Source organism: Chamaea fasciata, unplaced genomic scaffold (genome assembly GCF_029207755.1).
Source record: "Chamaea fasciata isolate MVZ Bird 193981 ecotype frontalis unplaced genomic scaffold, bChaFas1.0.hap1 SCAF_8, whole genome shotgun sequence".
NCBI classification, from domain to species: Eukaryota; Metazoa; Chordata; class Aves; order Passeriformes; family Sylviidae; genus Chamaea; species Chamaea fasciata.
The window spans coordinates 23,535,312-23,556,279 of NW_027094093.1; the positions used below are offsets into that span (position 1 = coordinate 23,535,312).

The window sequence follows — 20,968 nt, forward strand, 5'->3', positions numbered from 1 at the left end:
CCATGTGCTGGTGCCTGCAGAAGCAGGCTGGCAAAGGCCCTGGATAGGCTGCAGGACACCCTACATTTGCAGGCACCTCCACCATAGTTATTGGGTGATACGGTGTTGATCCATGCTTTGGCCTCCAAGGAGCAGGAGACAACCAACATTGAATGCTGCCAAGCCTAGGGGCATCCGTGAAGCAGGTTACAGATGCTCCCTGGACACAAAACACCACTTCTATCCCTTCATACTCCCATCCATCCATCCATCCATCCATCCATCCATCCGTCCATCTATCCATCCATCCATCCATCCATCCATCCATCCATCCATCCATCCGTCCGTCCATCCATCCACTCCTGCTCTCCTCTTCCAGCCTCTGGGTCCACATGCTTCCTTCAGGACTGGGACCCCATTCCTGTGCCCTAGCCAGATCCTAAAACAGCAGGCAGAGAGCCAGGCAGCAGGCAGGTTGCAGCCAGTGGTGCTGCTCTCCTGGGACAGGGATCCATGCCCCCAGCTGCCCTGGTCCCTGGGGCTGGGCCAGCTGCAGTCATGTGCCTGTTCTCCTGGGCAGCAAGGGGGAAACAAAAACATCCGGAGCAGTCCCTGTGTCTGTGGAAGGGGAATGAAAGGGCCTTTGCTGGGCTAGAGCCGACCAGTCCCAGGGTGAGTGCAACCAGTTGCTTTTTATATTTCCTTTCTGAGGGAGCAGCATGCAGGGCAGGGTGGGTGGTGAGAAGGGAAAGCCATGGGATAAGGAGCTTGTTCTGACTGCCGTGTCTTATGTATCCTACTTTTTCCCATCTGCAAACATCTTATCTTGGCAGTTTTGAGTCTGCCTGCTAGGCACTTGCCCCCAGAGAGGGTCCTGCTACTAGCTAAGGGATAGGACCGGGGCAGCAGAAGCTTAGCAGCTTAACAGTTTCCTGTATCTTCTGTCACCAGGTTGTCCGTGGTGCAACCTCTGCTCCATCCATATGGACTCCATCTCAGGCGCAGGAGCTGCTCCGTTGCAAGCCTGGTCCCTCAGCTCCATGCTGGCTCTGGGGTTTGTACTGTTGCCCTGTGCCTGCCAGCACGTTCAGGAGGAGTGCTTATCACCCCAATGAGGGCATCTGGCTTGTCTACCCCCTTTGGGTCTAAGGAGACATCACAGGGAGAGGCAGGGCTGAAACAATCCCAACCTGGCTGTGCCAGTGGCTGGTGGGCTCTGTAGGGGAGGAGTGGGTGGTGCAAACCAGCACCTGCATCCCTGGGCCATTCCTGTGAATTACTGTGTCATGCTTCTCCCTGAGGTACTCAGCCTAGGGGAGCCAGTCCCAGGGATGCTGCAGAGATGTTGCTCATGAGTCCTGTTCTGCTGCTGTGTCTCTGTGGAGTGTCCAGCAGCCCTAAAGACCTGCTGCAGGGACAGATCGTGTTCCATTCACCCCTCTCCCAAGGCAATGGGAGGTGGGGATGCAGAAGCATGGATGGGTTGTAAATAAAAGCAGGAGAATGAAGACTGTAGGAAAAAGAGCTTTGCCAATGTCCCCCAAGGAACCACAGGGACCCTGGCCCTCAGGACTCCAGCATGGGGCCACTGGTTCCTCCCTGGCTCAGGTTGTCGCCAGCTCCGGGGAATGTCACTACATATTGTCCCATCCTGTCCTGCTGGGGTCTCCTTCACTGTCCCCACCCCCTCCTCTCTGGAGCCAGCTGGATTTGAGCTCCCGACACACATTAAAGGCCACAAGTTCGGCCTCGGCCTCCATAAATTTGATTCCATAAATATTAGTTTTCGCAGGGTTTAATGAAGCCGTTATGCTGGGCACGGCCCAGCACCCCGACCCGTGCCCTTAATAAGGGCTCTGTGGCCTCGATTAAAGGGACCTTTCAATCGCTGTCAAGTATTTTTAGAAAAGGAAAAGAAAAAAAAAAAAAGAGAGAGAGAGAGAGAGAGAGAGAGAGAGAGAAGAAGACGACCAAGGCAGCGAATAGGGAGAGGAATAGGGAGAGGAAAATCCCAAAGCCGTCCAGTGCAAAAATAGAGAAATAGCACCACCTAGACTGCCTGGCTCGGCTCCGCCGCTGTTCACCCTGCGCAGCGCCCAGCTCCGGGCAGCCCTGGGAGCCCAGCGAGGGGTGTGCAGCATGCTGCACTGCCGCTCGGGGCAGGGACAGCGGGATGAGGTGGTGGGGAGAGCCGAAGGGCAGAGGAAAGAGGCACTGGTGTCCTATCAGAATGCAGGCAGAACGGTGCGTCCTGGCGTCCAGGCCAGAAGTCCCGGCAGTGCCTGAGGGTGACCGAGTGTGGAGGGAAATTCCATGTGATACAGGCACAGACGTTGCATCTCTCACACCTCCACTGTAGCAGTAAGGGTCCCTTCCCAACAGTTGCCCAAGCAGGAGTCCCCCTCCCCGGGAAAATTTTCCCCCTCAAACACTGGTTATCCCAACCCTGTCTCAGCCTCCAGCTGCCTCCCCATACACCCAGCTTGGCTACCCTATTGTGCCTGGTGTCCCTGTCCCACTTGGCTCTATGTGTCCGCAGGCTTTGCCTGGCAGGAGAACTGGCTGACGTTGGGAATGCTGCATGGAGAGGTGATGGACTCTGCACCCAGCAACAGGCCACTCTCACTGCACAATGCCATGGCCTCTGCATGGCAGGAGTTGCTGTCACCAGCAAACCCAACTCCCTGTCTTCCAACCTGGGTCTCCACGGGACTTGAATACTGTTACCAGCAAGGGCAGGGCAAGAGCTGTGAGCCTGGAGCTGCTGGGGGGGGGGGAACAGTGGTTTGTGACATGCACACTGGCTGCAGAGGTTATTAGGAGGTCTGGGTTTGTGACAATGTCATTCTTAGGGAACCTCTCCCTGGGGAAATGCTGCAGCCTCCAGATGCAGTGCTATCCCAGATCATCCTGCTTCACAGTCCTGTGATGTGGAAAGTAGGAAGCTAGGCTCCTTTTGTTGGTAGTACAAACTACCCTGGAGAATCCTGTGATTGAGGGTCCATAGGGTCTTATTTTCCCGTGCGAGTGATGCACAGAGAGTTGTGTCCCTTCTGCATCCCTGAGAAGCCAAGGGCAGGGGCGGAGAATGCTGCTGTGTACATCCCCTCTGCTTTCTCTGCTGATGCCCTTAGGATGCTCCACTGGAAGGATCAGCTGAAGAAGTGTAGAAGTGGGGTGGCCTGGGGCTGCTGGCCAGACACCTTAGCTCCATCATGTGCGGGAGCAGTGGGACAGCTGCATCTCACCATCCTGCTCAGTGACAGGTCTTCACAGAGGTTCTGGGCACTGGTTTTGGGTATGCAGCATGAAAACCAATACAAAAACCTGATGAACCATGGCTACTGAGTATGAAAACCTGATGAAGAGACCTCTGGCCAGCTGCACTTTGCTTGCAGCTCCTGCAAAGGAAATGGTCTGCTGGGGGCATTAGATAGCAGGATCCCAAGTCTGTGGGTGATGCTGGCTCCCCAGCCTGCAGCCCTCTGGCCCAGGTTACTTGGTCCTGCTGAGAGCAGCAAAGCCCTGCAGCCAGAGCTGGATGTCTGGCTGTGCTATTCCAATCTGGCTACTGAGTATCCCTATAAGTGACCTGTGCCCCGCACTCACGGAAGAGCTGGCAAGGGAACATCATCCCTGAGAGAGTCTGTACGTGGGGGGGACATCCCAAGGCACTGCCTCACCTGGGAAGATCCGAGTGAACCAGAGGGTGTGCAAGTGGACCTGTGTCGGACCCCTCCCCGGCACACAGCTGGGGGAGAACCCGGGGGGGGGCCTTCAAACCCTCGCTCCTGAAATCAGGGTGTTATATTTACTTTCCCCTTTTGGCAGCTAGAAGGGGAAGCCCATCCCAGCCCCTCATTGTTGTCTCAGCGAGTTAATCAGATGCCATAATCCTGTTGTGGAAATATCGGGCCTCCCTGGAAACAATGGGGAGCGAGAATATTGTGGTTAAATTTCAACCAGCTGCCTCCCTGCTCTGTTTGATCCCCGCCCGCAGGCCCGGGCCCCTGGCGAGCAGGCGGCGCGGCGGGGGCCGGAGCCCCGGGGGTGCCACCCCGCGCCCACTCCGCCGCGAGGGAGCCCCCGCAGGACGCCCCGCCAAGGGGGGCGAAGGGTGTGCGGCGGACCGGGCGCGCCTTGGGGCGGCGGCGGGGCTGCCCCGGGGGGCAGGTGGCGGCGGGCACCCCCGGAGGGGTGGGCTACGGGGCTCGGCAGGGGGGAGGAGGCTGCGGGCGGCCCGGGGCAGGTTCCACGGGGAGGAGGCGAGAGAGGGAGGGCGCTGGGAGGCTGGGACACGGGCAGGGTGCGGTCCTGGCGGTTCCCGGTCCCGGATCTCTTCAATTTCCCCTCTCACTCCTGCCCGGGGAGCGGAGGCAGCGGCGGCTCCGGCTCCGGCTCCAGCCTCGCCGCGTTGACCGCCGAAGCGCAAACCGCGGAGGGCTCCGGCAGCGCCGAGCCCCGCGCCCCGCAAGCGGCCGCTCGCCTGCCAAAACAAACGGCCCTTCGCTATTTATTGCCGCCGCCGGGCCACAGCAGCTCAGAGCGGGCCGACGCCAGCTCGCCGCACCGGGCAGCCGGAGCGCACCCGCGCCGGGCAGCCGCCGCGCCCCGCCGCCGCCGCCGGCACCGGCACCTGCCCGCCGGCTGCGCGCCGCATGGGGAGCCCCGGGCCGGGCGGCGGGAGCGGCGGCCGAGCCTAGTGGGGACCCCGGAGCCACCGGTGCCCCGGGCCGCCCCGGGGCCGCCGGGCGCGCCATGAAGCCGGCGCGGCTTCTCCTGCTGCTGAGCGGGTGCGCGCTGCTGCTGGCGCCGGCCGTGCGCGGCTGCGGGCCGGGCAGGGTGGTGGGCAGCCGCCGCCGCCCGCCCCGCAAGCTCATCCCGCTCGCCTACAAGCAGTTCAGCCCCAATGTCCCCGAGAAGACGCTGGGGGCTAGCGGCCGCTACGAGGGCAAGATCGCGCGTAACTCGGAGCGCTTCAAGGAGCTGACGCCCAACTACAACCCCGACATCATCTTCAAGGACGAGGAGAACACTGGCGCCGACCGGCTCATGACCCAGGTACAGCACCGCTGCCGCCCGGTTCTACCCTCGCGCCGGGCATCTGCGGGCACCGGGACTGCCCCAGAGCGCCCTGCTACCCACTCTCCGGGGACCGTGTGGGCCCCGCGCTGCGGCTTCCCCGTTCTGCCCCGGGCATCCCGGTGCCGGGTCCGGGCTGCCGGCGCGCAGCGAGTGCATCTCCCTTCATCGGGCGCTGCAAAGCTCTGTCCCTTCGGCTGCGCTGTGCGCGTCGGACAGCACGCTGCGCCTTGGGACGGCAGCACCCTGCTCCCGGAACTGGCAGCGCCTTGTCCCCCGAGATGGCAGCACCCTGCCCCGCTGCTCCTCGGAGCCTGTGGCATCCATGTCAGTCTTCACCCCGAGGAAAGCCCTGCGTTGCTGCCCTCAACTCTCATCCCACTGGCTCCCAGGCTGGCATAACCCTGCACTCCCAACTGGCAGCAGCTGGCCCTGTTGCCCCTGAGCTGTGCCACACTGCCCCCGATCCGGCAGCATTCTCCCACATCGCCTCGATCCAGCAGGGCTGTGCCGCGCTGATCCCTGGTCAGGCAGCACCCTGCCCCTCCACTCTGCCTACCCACTGGCAGAGCAGGCAGCCTGCCTGTTGGATCCGAGGGACAGACCAGAGCCTGGTGTGCTGGCAGGGAGGAGAGTAGGCTCCAGGAGTGCTCTTGCTGACCTTGTCCCCCCTCTGACACTGAAAACCTCAGTGCCCCCTCTTCCCACATGTCTCGTGTGGGATGGTGAAGGGTGCTCAGTGGGAATTGCTTGCTGTGCTCAGGGCTGGGGACAACCTGTTACTGCAAATGCCGTGTTGCAGTCAGCTTACAAGTGCCCTGGGCCGGCAGGACGGATGGGGGGGTGGACGACACAGACGACAGCAGAGGAGGGGGGGTGATGCTGGACGAAGGTTACTCTGTGTTTTAATATTGCCAGGAGAATGCCTGAGGGTTTCAGGAATGCAGATAAGGAGCCGCACGGCCTTGCTAAGAAACCTGGCCACCAGCCTCAGCAGGGTTACAGCCTGAACGAGCTCCTGGGGGAAGCAGAGGGAAGCTGGGGCTGCCCTTCTGACCACTGCACCCCCCAGTCAGGGGCGGGCAGGTGGGTGAACATGAGTGGCTATTATGGTAGGCACTGAGCAAGGCTCTGGCCAGAGTTTCTGACCAAGGTGCTCATAACATTGGGAGAAGTTTCTTGGGTGCTGGCTTGACAGCTCTGCAACCCCGTGTACCCACAGAGCAGGTCCCTTAGGGCAGGGACCCTAGTCCAGGTTGGTTCTCAAGCTGGGGACTGTAACAGAGGGACCGGGATCCCCTGCAAGGCAGCAAGCTCGGGGAGTTGCACAAGTTGTGGTTGCTAGTGATTGGAGCCCTGGGGCTGGGCTGTAACCTGCCTTCCCTGGAGAACAGCTTCAGGGATATTTGAGGAAGCAGTGAGCTCCTCTGGTCCGTGCACTGGGGAAGGGGATTACATCGTTGGAGGCAGGAGAGTGCTTCTTGCTGTGTTTTCTCCCAAGAGTGCTCCCACCACCTTCTGCAACCCAGCCAGTGCCCCTCAGCACACCTGGCAGAGTGTGAGATCTCCACGTCCCACATGCCAGCCTAACATTTTATGCTGTACCACTGCCTTGTTGGCAGAGTACCTAGAAGCATCCTGGTCTTCTTGGGCTGCACAAATGAGGGTCCTTACTCCAGCAGGGTCCCTGGCCACCACACACCCCATGCACAGATGAGTACCACCGTGCCTTGGGCAGCTCTGCAAAGAATTGTTCCTCTTGCTATGAAAGTGGCATGACTTCTTGCTGCCATCCCACAGCCCACTGGGATTGTCCTGTGGCCCCTGGCTGTGGGAGATCCCCCCAGATATGGGAACTCTAGCTCTGGCACCATGTCTGTGTTGCTATGGGTTGGGAAAGGCCATTGACCCAACTCCTTGTCCCTTCCCCCAGAGCACTGGCTTTTACTGCTGTTGACTCACTTCAAACCTGTTTTCTTTCCCCAAGTCCAAGGGTCTGGGTGTCCCAGGCAGCCGGAAGATGTCGCCTGCTTAGAGGAGTGGGTAGTGCAGCTCTCTGCCTGCCTTTCCTTTATCGTTTCATCTTCCTCAAGAATTCCAGTGTGTTTGCTCTCACTGGTCCCACTCGGACGTGCTGAGATAAGGCTGGAGGCAGAACCCGCCTCACCTCTCCCCAGCAGCCTGGCCCAGGAATGCCATGGGTCCCCTGCCCCCATGGAGTCCCAAACCCAGCCTCTCCCTACCCCAACCATCATCCCTTGCAGCCACTGCTTGTCCAACTGACACAGAAACCATCCAATGCAGTGGTGAGGAATCTCTCCTGAAGACCTTCGGTAGGACTTTTGGCTTCCTTTAGGGGAAACCTCACTTCAAGACGAGATGCTATTAAGACCCCTCTTCTCCTGGCCAGGCTCTGTACATGGGAGTAGCTGTGACCAAGCACAGTCCATTCACGACACCTCTGCTGAGACTGTGGTAACACCTGAGTGTCTTTCATACTTAACCTGAGATGATCCTGGGGTCCCTGCTGACTGCACCCCATCCTGGAGCTCTGCCCTGCTGCCTTCCCCCTAAAGTGGTTTGGTTTGTCCCACAAGACATGGTTCTGTCCCCAGTATGGACACAAAAAGGGAGATGCAAAGGTTAGGCAGAAGGTGGGTAGACCTTCTTTGCTCAGCCCATCCCAACATCCCCATGATTTTCACCATGGGGTGCATGGGACAGCAGAGCCACCAGCTTAGTGTGGTCATATGGGGCCCCATTCTGCATGTGAGCTGGGGGTGCTCAGTCACTTGCAGCACTACAGGGACAAGCTGTGCCCTCCCTGCAATCGCCATCGAACACAGAGCCCGTGGACAGCCCATGTTTATGAGTTTTCTGATCCCTGCCTACCTGTTCATGCAGGCAGCAGAGCCCCTGGGCAGGCAATGCCCATCCCTGCTTACTTCCTGCAGCTCATGTGTGCTTCCTGACCATTGCTGCCTGTTCTTTACCCATCCCCATCCATCCCTGTCTTTTGTTGTCTTCTCTCTGCCTCCTGTGCCTGCTCCCTGCGCATCCCTACCTGCTCAGCCTTGCCTATCACTGCGTGCTCCCTATTAATTTTTGCTCATCCCTGCCTGTTTCCTCCTCATAGTTGTTTCTTCCCTGCCGATCCATGGTTGTTCCTTGTCCGCTGCTGCCCTGCTCACCAGTTCCCCACCCGTTAGTACCTGCTTCCTCCCCGACCTGCCTGTGCCTGCCTGGTCCTTTTCCATTGGTACCTGCTCCCTGCCGGTCCTTGCCGGTCCCCTCCCGCACCCTGACACCTGCTGGCCACCGATGGCACCGGCAGAGCCGGGGACAGGGCGCTCCAGGCCTCTGCCTGACGCTGTCCCTGCCTGGGGGAAAAGGCTGGGAAAATCTCGTTGTTTTTGTGCGTGCAGGGTGCCCCTGGAGGACAGAAATGTTGGCAGTGAGGGTCGGAGAGGTGCCCAGAGCGAGGTGCTGGCATCATAATGGCAAGGGAATGCCTGAAGTGATGGCTAGGGGATGCAGGGGATTCCCTCCTTGCTTCCAGTGCTGAACTCACTTACTGCGGGGTCTCAGTGGGGCTGGGGACCTTGGGAACTGCTTGTCACATGTGCCAAGTGGCACCACAGTGGTGCTGGATGGGGACAAAAGTCACTCTTCTCCCTATTCCTCCTCCCCTCACCTAGCAAGCTGTTTGTCCAGCACCTTCCTGGCTTATCTCCCCACGCCCAGGGAGCTGTGGGATGACGGCAGACCTCATGTGGGGCAAAGGCCTGCCTGGCACTGCCCTTCCCAGGGCCTGGACCCTGCCAAGTGAAAGCAGGTTTCCTTAAGAGCAGCAGCGTCTACCTTCCTAGGATGGGAACAGGTGCTTGGGGATAGGGTGAGGAGCTACATTTTTGGTCCCTGTGGAAGCAGTGTTAGGGCATTTCTGAGCCTGGGGATGTAGCCAGCATCAGGTTTCAAAGCCCTGCCTCATGCTTGCTATGACTGTCTCAAGACCCACGACATACTATGGTGGGGAGCTCCAGTACTGAGCTGGGCATCATCAAAAAATGTCCCCATCAGTGGCTGGTTTTTAAGCTGCTCTCCAGTCATTTCATTTAGCTTCCCGGGACTGGCTTTGCACATGACCATGAATGCTCTGTCCTCTGCCTTCATTTTTTGGGGCTCCTTGTTTCCTGGGGAATGGCAATGAGAGGACCACTGGAGTCTCTTACTTCTGGGGAGGCAGAGCTCTCCTACCCAGCAAGCACTGGACAGTGATAATGGGACTCCTGATCCAGCTGGATGTCTCAGAACCATCTGTACCTGTAGCTGTGAACCTCAGCCTTTGGAGCCAGTGTAAAAACATTCCAGTCTCTGCTTGTCTCTTTTAAATTACCTTAAATTTTATACACAGTTTCCCTTGATGTGATTCTTAGGATGTGCTGTGCAGGAGAGCCAGGAGTTTGATCCTATGGGTCCGCTCCAACTCACTCAGTTCTATGATTCTTCAGGACCTCACAGAATCTCCTTTCTGGGCTGCACAGCCCTAGTCCATTCGCCTGGTTTTCTGTAGAAGCCTCCATATTCCTTTTCTTGTACCTTTTCTATCTCTCCTCCATCTCTTTAGCAGCAGGGCAAGGGACCAGAAGCTGGGGCTGTACTTTCTCAAGTCAAGCACGCAGAATTTTGGTCTTTTTCTGACCTTCAGCTGTGGCTGGGGGATGTGGGGCAGGGCAGGATAAGGTTGGGAGGACTATGAAACAGGCAATTGGGGCTGGCATCCCTCTGCTTGCTGGGGAGGACTGCCACAGGCACCTACTTTCGTGTGTGAGCTCTGTGGCCACGAGGTCTGGGGCTTTTAAGATCTACTGCTGTTCCTCAACCGAGGATTCTCAGCCCTTGTGTGGAGAGGTGAAGGCTTCACTTCACATTCTTTCTGTTCCAGCACAACAGAGTTCTTGGGCAGGTTTGGCACTTTCCACAGGAGCAGAGGCTGGCTGAAGCTATGAGGCTGCCCGGTGCTGTGTCCTTGTTACACAGGACTTGAGGAGCCATACCAAGCAGAGCTGTGCTGAGGACTGGGCAGGTTGATTCATTTGTGCCTGGAGACAGCCCCAGGGTCCCTGGGACCTTCTCCCAGCCAGGAAGCAGCAGGACTGAAGCTCCTCCTATCAGATGGGAACTGCTGGGGTACAGTTAGCACAGGTTAGGGCAGGTGTCTGGTGAGCAGAGAGGATGTTTTAGCCCAGCCCAGGCAGCGTTGCCCAACAGGCTCTCAAATGAGCCTGGAACTGGGGGGAGAGGGGTGCCCTGTTGGGTGCACAATCCTCTGTCCAAAGGTGGGGTATCAGGCTCTGCAAGGGAGTTTGGAGAGCATTTGATAGACAAAGCACCTCATGTTCTCAGATCTTCCTATGCTGGACCAGTCCCCAAGGGCCTGAGGGCTCAGGGAAGCATGGTGGGATGCAGCCTGCCAACCAGCTAATTCATCCCTCCAAAAAGCTTTTACTGACTCTGTCCCTCTACCCTACAGCGCTGCAAGGACCGCTTGAACTCCCTGGCCATCTCTGTCATGAATCAGTGGCCAGGGGTGAAGCTGAGAGTGACGGAGGGCTGGGACGAGGACGGGCACCACTCAGAAGAGTCGCTACATTATGAGGGCCGAGCTGTGGACATCACAACCTCGGACAGGGACCGCAACAAGTATGGCATGCTGGCTCGCCTGGCCGTGGAGGCTGGCTTTGACTGGGTCTACTATGAGTCCAAGGCACACATCCACTGCTCCGTCAAGTCAGGTAAGTCTGGGGTGGGGGGCAGTGAGCAGAGCTGGGGGCCAGACCCCCTCTTGCAGCATACCCGGGGAGCCTGGCTGGCTAGGTGGGGTGTTCCTGCAGGGGGTGCCGGCTCTTGCATCCTGATTTCTCTATCTGGGTCAGACAGTCAGGTGGGGAGTGAGTCACACACCTGTGGCCAGCCAGTACAATGGGGCAAATTCCCTACATGGCTCCCATAGACCTACATCTTGACCCACCCTATCTATCCTCCTCCTTTTCTCAGCCCACGTCCCTTTCCCACCCAGCCTAACCCCCCCCCCCAGTATGCCCATCGCACCTGTCTCCCCTGCCTCTGCCCTTGCAGTCCTTTAGTGCCCATGCTCAGCCTCATCCAGCCCTGCCCTGCTCCACTGCTGGCTGCTTTTGAGCTTCTGCTGTCACAGCAGCATCTGTGCATCCCTGCCTAGCCAGGGATGGGGTCAGGGACATCCAGACAGGGACAGGCCAGGGTACTCTGGTATCAGCTCTTGTCTATGCAGCACCATTTGCAGAGGGAAGCAGAGCTGGGTGATGCTTTGAGGGGTGCTGTCGTCACTGGTGGTGTTTGCTTCCTCCTGTGCGGTGCAGTGGGGGCGGCGGGGTGGAGGACGGGGAGGAGCTGCTCTCAGGCCCTGCCCGTGGTCCGGAGGGGATTGCGCAGGGTGCAAGCCCCGCCGCAGCCCGGGAGGAGCAGCCCTGCCCGGGACGCGGCTCCCGCCGGAGCGGCCGCGCTGGCTGCAGGCTGCAGAGGGCAGCAGCGCCCCGCGCACGGCACCGGCCACCGCCGGGAGGGGCCGTGCTGTGCCCGTGTCGCGACAGGCAGGGGAGGGCTCTGCCTGTGCGCGAGCTTGCGTGAGCACGGAGGCAGCCTCGGCAGCTGCTGGCACACAAACCCCGTGCAGCAGGGCCGTGCCTGCACACGGAGCCCTCGCACACGCAGGCACAGAGGGCCGTGCCAGCACACACACGCCCACACCCGTGCCCGCACACCCGTGTGCCACGCACCACGCGCGGCGGTGCCGGGGCCGGTGTGCCTGTGCTGCCCCGCGTCTCTCGTGCCCGGGCTCAGTTCCCACCGCACTGTGCCTGTCCTACTGCCCTAGCCCGCAGCCAGCGGCTCGACACCCCCAGACGCCAGCCGGGCCCCCCGCGCTGACCCGCTCCCCGTGCTGATGCCAGGACGGGCACAACGCCGGCCGGCGATGGACGTGGGGCCACCGCGCCGCAGAGAGGGAGTGATGCACCCCCGAAGAAGAGGGACAAAACGTGGCCGGAGGACCAGGACTCCCGTGCCCTGGGGCACCCTGTGGGGCTGGCACGAGGAGTGGGGCCAGGCTCCGAAGCAAGGACCATGACTCCCACAGCCATGAGGCTGGCCAGAGGAGTGGGGCTGTGCCCCTGGAGAAAGACAGAGGCTTTTGAATCCTGAAATGCTCCCCTTGGACCAACTGAAGAGGGATGCTGTAACCCAAGCAGCAGATTGGGGCCCTGAGTAGCTTCTAGAGGGTGGTCATATTCCCCTCACTCTGCAGCAGCTCCTCAGGGCTCTGGGTCCCCCATATTTATCTCCAAGGCCATGGGCAACCCAAGATTGTGTGGTGGAGGCTGTGGGGTACACATCCTGATCCCCTCAGAACTGTGTACAGAGGGCAGCTGGGCTGCCCCTACCTCTTAGTAAATGGCTTTTATTTTTGTATGGATGTCCACGTGGCCTGTTGTATGTATTGTGTCTTCTCGGGTCCTTCCCTGCACCCACCTACCCCTCCATGCCCAGCACCTATCCCATGCACTTCTGCCAGGCACCCCTCTCACCCTCCTGCAACCCTTCTCCATGGCTCTGCTGCCTGCCAGGGGATGCAGGGTGCAGGATTTGGGACCTGGCCTCTGGAGCAAGGACAGGGCAGACACTTCACCTCATCTGAGCAATAAAAGGATTCTGTCCCAGAGATGGATGCCTCTCTTCATGGGCTTGGGGGCTGGGATTTGGCTCTTCCCAAACCTGGGGAGTGATGGGGGCAGTGCCATTTGGGTGGGGACATTGAGGGATTAGATGAGAGAGCTGGGAGAGTGCTCTGAGGGGGGCCTTAGAGCTCAAGGATGGAACTGTGCAGAGCTAGGAGTAGGACCCTGAGGTGAGATGCCACTGGCAGAGGGTGGGAGGGTATCATATAGGCACTATAGGGAGTTGCTGGGACTTGGGGGAACACTGCTACTGGGGTAGCTAACCACTATTCCTTGAGAAGCCAGGGTTCCCCTGCTAAGTGCCAGAATGGACCCCTGGTGACACTTCATCTCGGGAGGGGTAGGAGATATGTGCCGCCATTCCAGGAGACAAACCCAAAGAGTCTGGGTCCTTTACCTTGTGGCAATCACTAGGGAAGCCATAGCCAGGGGGCTGGTAGCTTTTGCATGATGATGGCCACAGGTTGTGACAACTCCCTACAACCCAGAGAAGCAGGAGCTGGCTGGCATTGGTGGTGCAGGTGTGAGCAGGTGGGCGAAGGGAGTAGGACTGCCGCATGAGCTGGAGGAGTGCTGCAGTGCTGGGAAAGGGTGCTGCATTCTGCACTGTTCTTGCAGCATCCTCCTAAGCAGTACCCAGGACCAGCACTGCAGGAAACATTGATATTGTGGGGGTCTGCAGAGTGAGACCAGGCACTCTGCTCCTCAGCCTGCCACCATCTCAGGGCTCTGCCTCTGCTTTTTCAAGCTTCACGTGCCCCCTGGTAGTGTTTTGCACATTTCAGGCTGTGGTTGTGTCCCACTTCCCCTGCCTATTTTGGGGCTTGGGGCCTGGTTGTGTACAGCAGGCTCAAGGCCCTGGGACCATGATGGAGTCCCCAGGTGCCACCTCAGGTGACATGGAGCCTGGGGGATGAGGTACCTGGGGGAGATCGGTGGCTGGAGGTGTATACGAGACAAGCTCACACCGGTGATGCCATGGCAGGATTATGCCTGGGTGGGCAAAGCCAGGCAGACTGGGAAGATGTCTATGCAGAGTGGAAACATGGTGCTGAGGGTCTGGCTAATGGGTAACCCTCCTGTCCTCTCTCTCCCTGCGCAGAGCACTCAGCCGCTGCGAAGACGGGGGGCTGCTTTCCCGGGCGGGCACTGGCAACGCTGGAGGACGGTGCCCAGACGCCACTGTGGGCACTGCGCCCAGGCCAGCGAGTGCTGGCAATGGACGGGGCAGGCAGGCCCACCTACAGTGACTTCTTGGCTTTCCTGGACAAGGAGCCCGGTGCCCTCACCACCTTCCACGTCATCGAGACACAGGAGCCACCCCGGCGCCTGGTCCTGACGCCCACCCACCTGCTCTTTGTGGCAGAGAATGCCTCGGTGCCCACCGCCCACTTCCGTCCCATCTTTGCCAGCCTTGTGCACCCGGGACATTTCGTGTTGGTGGTGGCTGGGGGGGGTGGCTTGCAGCCTGCTGAAGTGGTGCGGGTGTGGGACCGGAGAGACGTGGGAGCCTATGCCCCACTGACACGCCATGGGACACTGGTGGTGGATGGCGTGGTGGCCTCGTGCTTTGCTCTGGTGCAGGACCAACAGCTAGCACAGCTGGCCTTCTGGCCACTCCGGCTCTACCACAGCCTGGTGGGGTGGCCAGGGGTGCAGGGGGATGGTGTGCACTGGTACTCAGGGCTGCTCTACCACCTGGGCAGGCTGTTCCTGCCCCCTGACAGCTTCCACCCACTGGGGATATCCCAGGCGGAGAGCTGAGGGTGCACCACAACCCCAGCCAGCATAGCTGGTGGAGGTGGTGGCTGCAGGGTGACTCACTGGGGGCCAGCACCCCCTCCCAAAGCTGGGTGCCCATGGGGAGCTGCCTCCAGTCCTGCCTGCTTGGGGTACAGCCACCTCCTGTTTGGGGGGCACCAAAGCTCCATGGTGTGCCTCCTCCATGTTCACCACCCCCTCCTCACCCCCTGTTCCTGGGGACAGGAGGGAGGCATGAAGGGTTTCCCCCCGGGACAGCAGGTTGCCCCCAGCTGGATCCACATGCTGCTATGTGTGTGTGTGTGCCATGTGTGTGTGCGTGCGGTGTGTGCGCTGAATTAGCTGATGGAGTTCTGATAGACCAGTGGGAGGGAGAAAAGGAGAGAGCCCTGGCTGCTCTACCGGGGTTCCTAGCCTATCTTTACCCAGTGGGGAAGTTTTGGGAGAGGGGCCTAGGGCCCTTTGCTAGGCAGCCTGGGTGGGAAGGCAGGCAATGCTATTTCCACCTCTGGGACATGGCAGCTGGGAGGAGGGTGACCCAGGTACTGGGACTGTGCCTTGTCCTTAGCCCAGGTGCAGGGAGCACCCAAAACAAGTTGGCGGGGGGGGGAGGGTGAGTCTGGCACAGCTCTGGCATGAGACCTCCGACTTGGTGACACAAGTGCCACTGGAGTGATAGACTGGGGAGTGAGATGCCGAGCTCTCCCCAAAGCCAGCACCACAGCCACCCAGCTGGGCATCCTTTGGGGCTGCTGTGACAGCATCGGGCGCTCTGGCTGGCAAGAGGGGCTGCAGAGGCAGACACATGGGCAGAAGGGTGCAAATGCCAGCCAGGCCTAGACACACTGGTAGGAGCAGGGATGGGGAGAATCAGGGCTCCAACCCCAGCCTGCTGGAGCTTGAAAGAGGCAGAAAAGAAAACGTTCCCAGCATCTGACCTTGAACTGGCTCAGCCCAAAAGCCTTTCTCCACCCCAAAGCTATGAAAACTCCTCAAGCTTCAGACCCTGGCTGGCCTGACCTCCCCAAGCCCCCAGTACCCCAAACCCTCAGGGTAATTTGTTGCTGCTCACCCATTCCTGGGACGTGGGGAGAGTCTCATCAGAGCCGCAGCCACATTTTCCCCACTCCAAATCCTATCTAGAGCCTCAGTCTCCCCTAGCTCCATGTAAGTGGAGGGGAGGGGGCTGAGGGAGGCTGTGACCCATATCCCCCTGTAGCATCACACGTCTTTATTTATTTATCTGCTCTTTGTATGTACCATAGACGGGAGGCAGTGTGGGCGCGTGCAGGGTGAGATGGAAGTGTAGGGCAGGGGTGGCAAATCGTTTTGTTGGGGGGGTGATTTTTTTTTTTTTTAATGAAAAAAGCAAAAATTATTTAAAGATTATTTTTAAGCACAGCTTCTATGGTGATTGTTGTCCAGGATGAAGTGAGGGACCGTGAGCGTGGCTGATGGCAGGTGTATTTTTGTCTCTTCACTGGATGTACCTCTCCTGGTTGGGGACGCAGCCCAATAAATCCATTGTCTCCCCGGCAGGAGCTCTGAACTCTGGTGTAGGGAGGGCAGGCAGGGATCGGGGGTGCTTACTGCTCCCATTGTTAAAGGGCAGGCAGGGCTAGAGGGCATCATGCACTTCTCTAGGAGCAAGTGGCCTCCAACAGGAAGAATGACATCTCTCTCCTCACTACTTCATCTGTACCCAGGGGAGGTGGGCAACTGGAGGCTGTGAGATTGTCCCAGTCTACACGGGACCAAACTGTCATTAGAGCTACCTGGAAACTAGGGCAAGTGGGGCAGGATGTAGCAGGGACAGCCACTGTGTGGGACTGCCAGGGATACCTCTCCATCCCAGTCTGGATTCACCACCTCAGTGCCTGTCCATCCTTCTGTACCATCCCCAATCACCACAGCACCCACTAATCCAGAAGATGGAGCCTGTATCCTGTAGACAGGTTTCCAGTGTCACTAGTGTTAGTCAGTGCTGTCTCTCGCCCCTTGTCAGCCTTCTCCTCCCTCTACCCCATCACCATGCCAGCAGAAGGAGAGTACACCAGCCAGCACCCCACACACCTCTCTGTACACCCCCTGCCCCATCTCCAAGCTGCCTTGCCATGGTCTCCTGGGCCATGCTACGATCAGGATCTCCTTAGGGCTTTCCCTGGACCCCACAGCATGGCAAGTGTGAAGCAATTCGGCAGCAGGCTGTCAGTGAGGGCCCTCATCACTGGGCTAATTTAAGGGCTTTGCGAGGTGGCAGAGCTAATTTAATTAGGTTCTTATTAGAGAGAAGGACAAATTGGTCCCCCGGGGGGGCACGGGGTCAGGCTTTCGAGAAGTGCATTATGAAGTGAAATTTCAATCAGGCTGTTGTCACAGGCAGGGGGAGCCAGAGCGTGCATAAGGAGAGGATATGCTCTTCGGGGTGCCCGCCGTGGAAGATCATCTCCATGTCCAGGTTTTTGGGGAATCAGTGAGTGTGGGGGAAGAATTCTTTGGCCAGTTAGGAGATTGCTGCAGGGTATATGGCAGCTGCTGTGGGATGGATGCAGGGAAAAAAAAGCAGGGAGGGCCTGGCTCTGAGCTGGCTTCAGGGCAGTGAGAGGGAGGGAAAACACCCACAAGTAAGATGCTAGGATCTTTCTGAAGCTACATTGACTCCCTCACAGCTCTATAACCCCACATGAAAAGAATTTTGAGGACAAAATTATGTCCAGCTGACAAACAGGCCTTATGGGGGTCTCTCCCTTGCCTGGATGTCATCCTCTCTCTTGCCACTCAGCCCCAGGAGAACCAGGACAGCCTGGGAGTTGCCCCATTGCCGTGGGCAGGTGAAGCCGACCCATCTCCCAGCGTGCCAGTGCCAGGCGAGGGGTGGTCCCAGCAGGGTCCCAGATGGGCAGTGATGGATGGGGATGCTGGTGGGTGGCCAGCAGAAGGGCCGGGCTGGAGGGTCCCACAATGGATATCTCTCCATCAATTTGTCGTCATTACCATATAAATGGTGGGTGGGAGGGGGAGGAAGGACATGTGGCGACAGGAGACACCCCCCACATGTTCCCATCTGGGGTAGCACGTCCTCCCCCCCACATCCTTCCAACCCTGTCTGGGCGTGTTAAACCAGCTCCAACAATCCCCGGCCTCTAATTCAGCAGAAGAGAGGTACCACCCCCCATTCAGAGCCTTGAAAAGGCTACAGGGTCCGGTGCTGTTAACAAGGGGGGACACGGTCCCCGTCCCCGCCTCTCCCGTCTGTCCCTAGCCCCACGGCCTTCTGCCGCGGCAGCGCCAGCCAAGCTCCTTCCCCGCTCCCAGTTGACCCGCTGGATGCTGGGGTCCCGGCAACGGAGTGGCAGGGGAGCACTGGGGCTTGGGGAGTGGGAGCAGAGCCTCCTGAAAGAATCCCCTGTTTGTGGCAGTTTTGAGTGGCACGAGGACAGCAGCAGGGTGGGATCCTGCCGGTGTCCCGGGACAAACCTGCCCTGCAGAGGGGCAATGTCTCTGGGCATGGTGGACCCCATCGTCCCTGAGCTCTGGGTCCAATCAGGTCCCCATGAGCCGGGCTGTGACGTGATTGGGGAAGGAGGGATCACCCCGAAATATCTGTGCCTGCCTACATCGGTACAGCAGGTTGCGGGGACCCTCCTCCCAGCGAGGGCTTGACCGATCCATAGCCGCGCACCAAAAATCCCAGGAGAAGCTGCCCGGCCCGGCTCAGCTCTGCACGCTGCCCGCCGACACGTGCCCGCAGAGGGAGCCGGTACCAGCCTCCCACTCTCACTTGCATTAGCGTAATTAAACTTGATGGATTTTCGGAGTGCTGCTGCTCCGGGAGCAGGGGCAGGACCCCACTCTCTGCAGTGCTATTATGGGGGGAGGTGGGGTGTCCCAATACACTGTCCCCGAGCCCACAGAGCCCCGGGAGCAGCGTGATGTGTGCTGCTGAGCCCATCCTGCACCCCGAACTCCTCCTCCACCTCTCCCTCTGTCCCGGGCCCCCCACCTATTTGCCCCTCTCTCAACCGTGACACCTATGTGAGAGCAACATCCCCCCGCTACAGGTGCTGCAGAGCCCCTTTGCCTGAGCATGGCAGCTTCTCCCGGGCAGGGGTGGAGGTGTTTTAGCAGGCAACAACCTCTGGGTGTCAACCAGAGCCTGCTGTGCCTGTATTAACACTGCAGACAGACAGACAGATGCACGCATCCTGCCCCGTACACATACCTTTAACCCCTGGACAGACACCTGCCCACCACCGCATGGACACCCAGCAGACACCCACCAGCTCTCAGAATCGCCCTCCAGTGCCACAAATTACTTTCTTTTCAGCTTGTTTCCTTTATATCTCAGGAGCACTCACATGTCCCTGTGTCCCTGATCTCTGTCCCCTCCAGGAATAAGCTGGAGGGTACATGTGCTTGGCCTATACTGACAGCAAGGCACTGTGAGGACAACAGGACATGGGCACACTGTGGCAGTGGCCACCTCTGCAGCCAGACCCACCCCTGCAGCCATGCCCACCCCACATCTGCCAGGTGCAGAGAGTACTCTGGACCCATTTAGAGGCCTGACAACCTCTCCCACTACACAGGGTGAGCCTTGCCAGCCCTCCTGCTGGTGGGGCACCCTTAGCTCCTGCTCCCACTGTGTGGGGTAAAGAGCTAACACAACAAATCACCCTTCCCCTTCCCTTACTCCCTCCCCAGTCACCAGGACACACTCAGTACCCACAGTGGGTCCCTGCTGCAGAATTGGCAGAGCTGGGGGTAATGCTGGTGATACCCACCCTCCAAAGAAGTGAGAGTCAGGCAGGGGCAGCTGGGGACAATGCAAGGGGCAGCCAGCATCAATTGCTACCTCATGTCCCAGTACGAGATGGGGGACTCCCAACACTGTGAGAGCAGTCAGCAGGATACAGCCCCAGGAGAAACGTCACTGCCATCCAGCACTAAATTCCACGAACGGCTGTGTGGTGCCACGGGGGCCATCAGGATGGGGGGGTGTGTGAGTATGCAGCCACACGCTGGGGACAAGTAAGAATCTAATCAGGGTCCTTTTCCATAATAAATCATTTGTCTTAATCCAACGCCCTCCCTCCTGCTCTAATAACTCCCAGCACTGGGCCCCACAGCCACAACAATGCAGCTAATGGAACAATTTATTTTCATAATGGTGCTGGTGGGGAGAAGGGGTGGCCAGGGTGGGGGCAGCATGGTCTAGGGCAGGAGTTTCTAATTAGTGAATGAAATTTGATGTAAAGCTGGAGGAAGATGGATTTGCTTCCTGACAAGGGGCCTTTCAGCTCATCAAAGCACCCGAACAGGGAGGTAAATTAAATTATTTCTAATTCTTCACTAACCTCCAGGGAGTCACCCTTACACCAGCAAAAGATGGGTCCATTCCTGAAATGAAGAGGCACTTGAAGGACTGAGGTTAGGTAAAAGGGACTGCTGTAAGAGATGGGGATGACAGGATGGGACGGGGTGGGACAGAGAAGCAGGACAGGCTGCCATTGACTTTGCTGGAAAAATAGGGAGGGAAAAGGTGGTGATGGAGGGAAGAGCTGCAAATGGTCAATAAATAAACAACTCCAGGGACTAATGACTAATTTGCTGTGAGTTTTCCATCCATCCCTGTCACATAACTAGACCTGGAGCAGGGCTGAAACACAGTTGATGCTGGGATGGAGCAGAGCAGCCCAACCCTCAGGGAATTTGAGCAGGGACAGCACTTGACTGTGAAGGGGTGACTGATGTCGAAGGAGGCAAAGGGCCCAGTGTAGGGGATTGCTTCAGCAAAGGCTCTTGTTCTCATGTCTTTGTATAATTTAAGGCCAACACCAATGAGGTTAATGCCTGTGGCATAAAGCTGTTCTTGGGATGCACTGTATTTTTTTCTAAATGCCTAGTTCTTGCAGTCCTTTGATGGAGACTTGTTTTACAGAACAAGTGGACTCCCTCCCAGCTCTCCCTCTTTTACAGAGAACAAGTGCATTCCCTCCTAGTTTTCTCCCTCTTGCAGAGAGACCTTCCAGTGTCAACCTGCCACTAGCCCAGATGTCCCCAGTACCAGAGTGGAAAGAAAGTGGAAAGAAGTAGTCTTGGTGCTGTGGCTGAAATCAGCCCCTGGCTCTATTTGGAGCAGGGAGCATTACAAGCTGTCCCGAAAGCAGCCACGGCTGTGTCACAGCTCCACTCCCTGTGGAGCCAAGGAAGCCCATTGAGGAACAGCAGCCGGGTTCCTGGGGGGACTTTCTGTACGAAATCGTGGACTGCATTTCCTGCAAGACCTGCCCTCCCAACCATCCTCAGCACTGCCAAGCAGTCACGACTGCGGCACAGCCCAGGGAGGAAAACAGGGGGATTAAGGGGGG

General features: G+C 58.6%; 1 protein-coding gene across 1 annotated transcript; it reads left to right on the forward strand.

Moving 5' to 3' along the window:
• The first annotated feature begins 4,737 nt into the window (after positions 1-4,737).
• On the forward strand, positions 4,738-16,135 carry IHH (Indian hedgehog signaling molecule). Its single transcript, XM_066190135.1, has 3 exons — positions 4,738-5,040; positions 10,595-10,856; positions 13,939-16,135. Exons 1-3 carry the CDS (start codon positions 4,738-4,740, stop codon positions 14,598-14,600), a joined length of 1,227 nt encoding a protein of 408 aa, XP_066046232.1. The 3' UTR covers positions 14,601-16,135.
• Positions 16,136-20,968: the final 4,833 nt, after the last annotated feature.

Bases quoted from the DNA above. Each gene is read 5' to 3' on its own strand.
- IHH (XM_066190135.1), top strand. From the start codon at position 4,738: ATGAAGCCGGCGCGGCTTCTCCTGCTGCTGAGCGGGTGCGCGCTGCTG. The intron at 5,041-10,594 runs GTACAGCACCGC...TCTACCCTACAG, and splicing joins CCGACCGGCTCATGACCCAG to CGCTGCAAGGACCGCTTGAA. The intron at 10,857-13,938 runs GTAAGTCTGGGG...CTCCCTGCGCAG, and splicing joins CCACTGCTCCGTCAAGTCAG to AGCACTCAGCCGCTGCGAAG.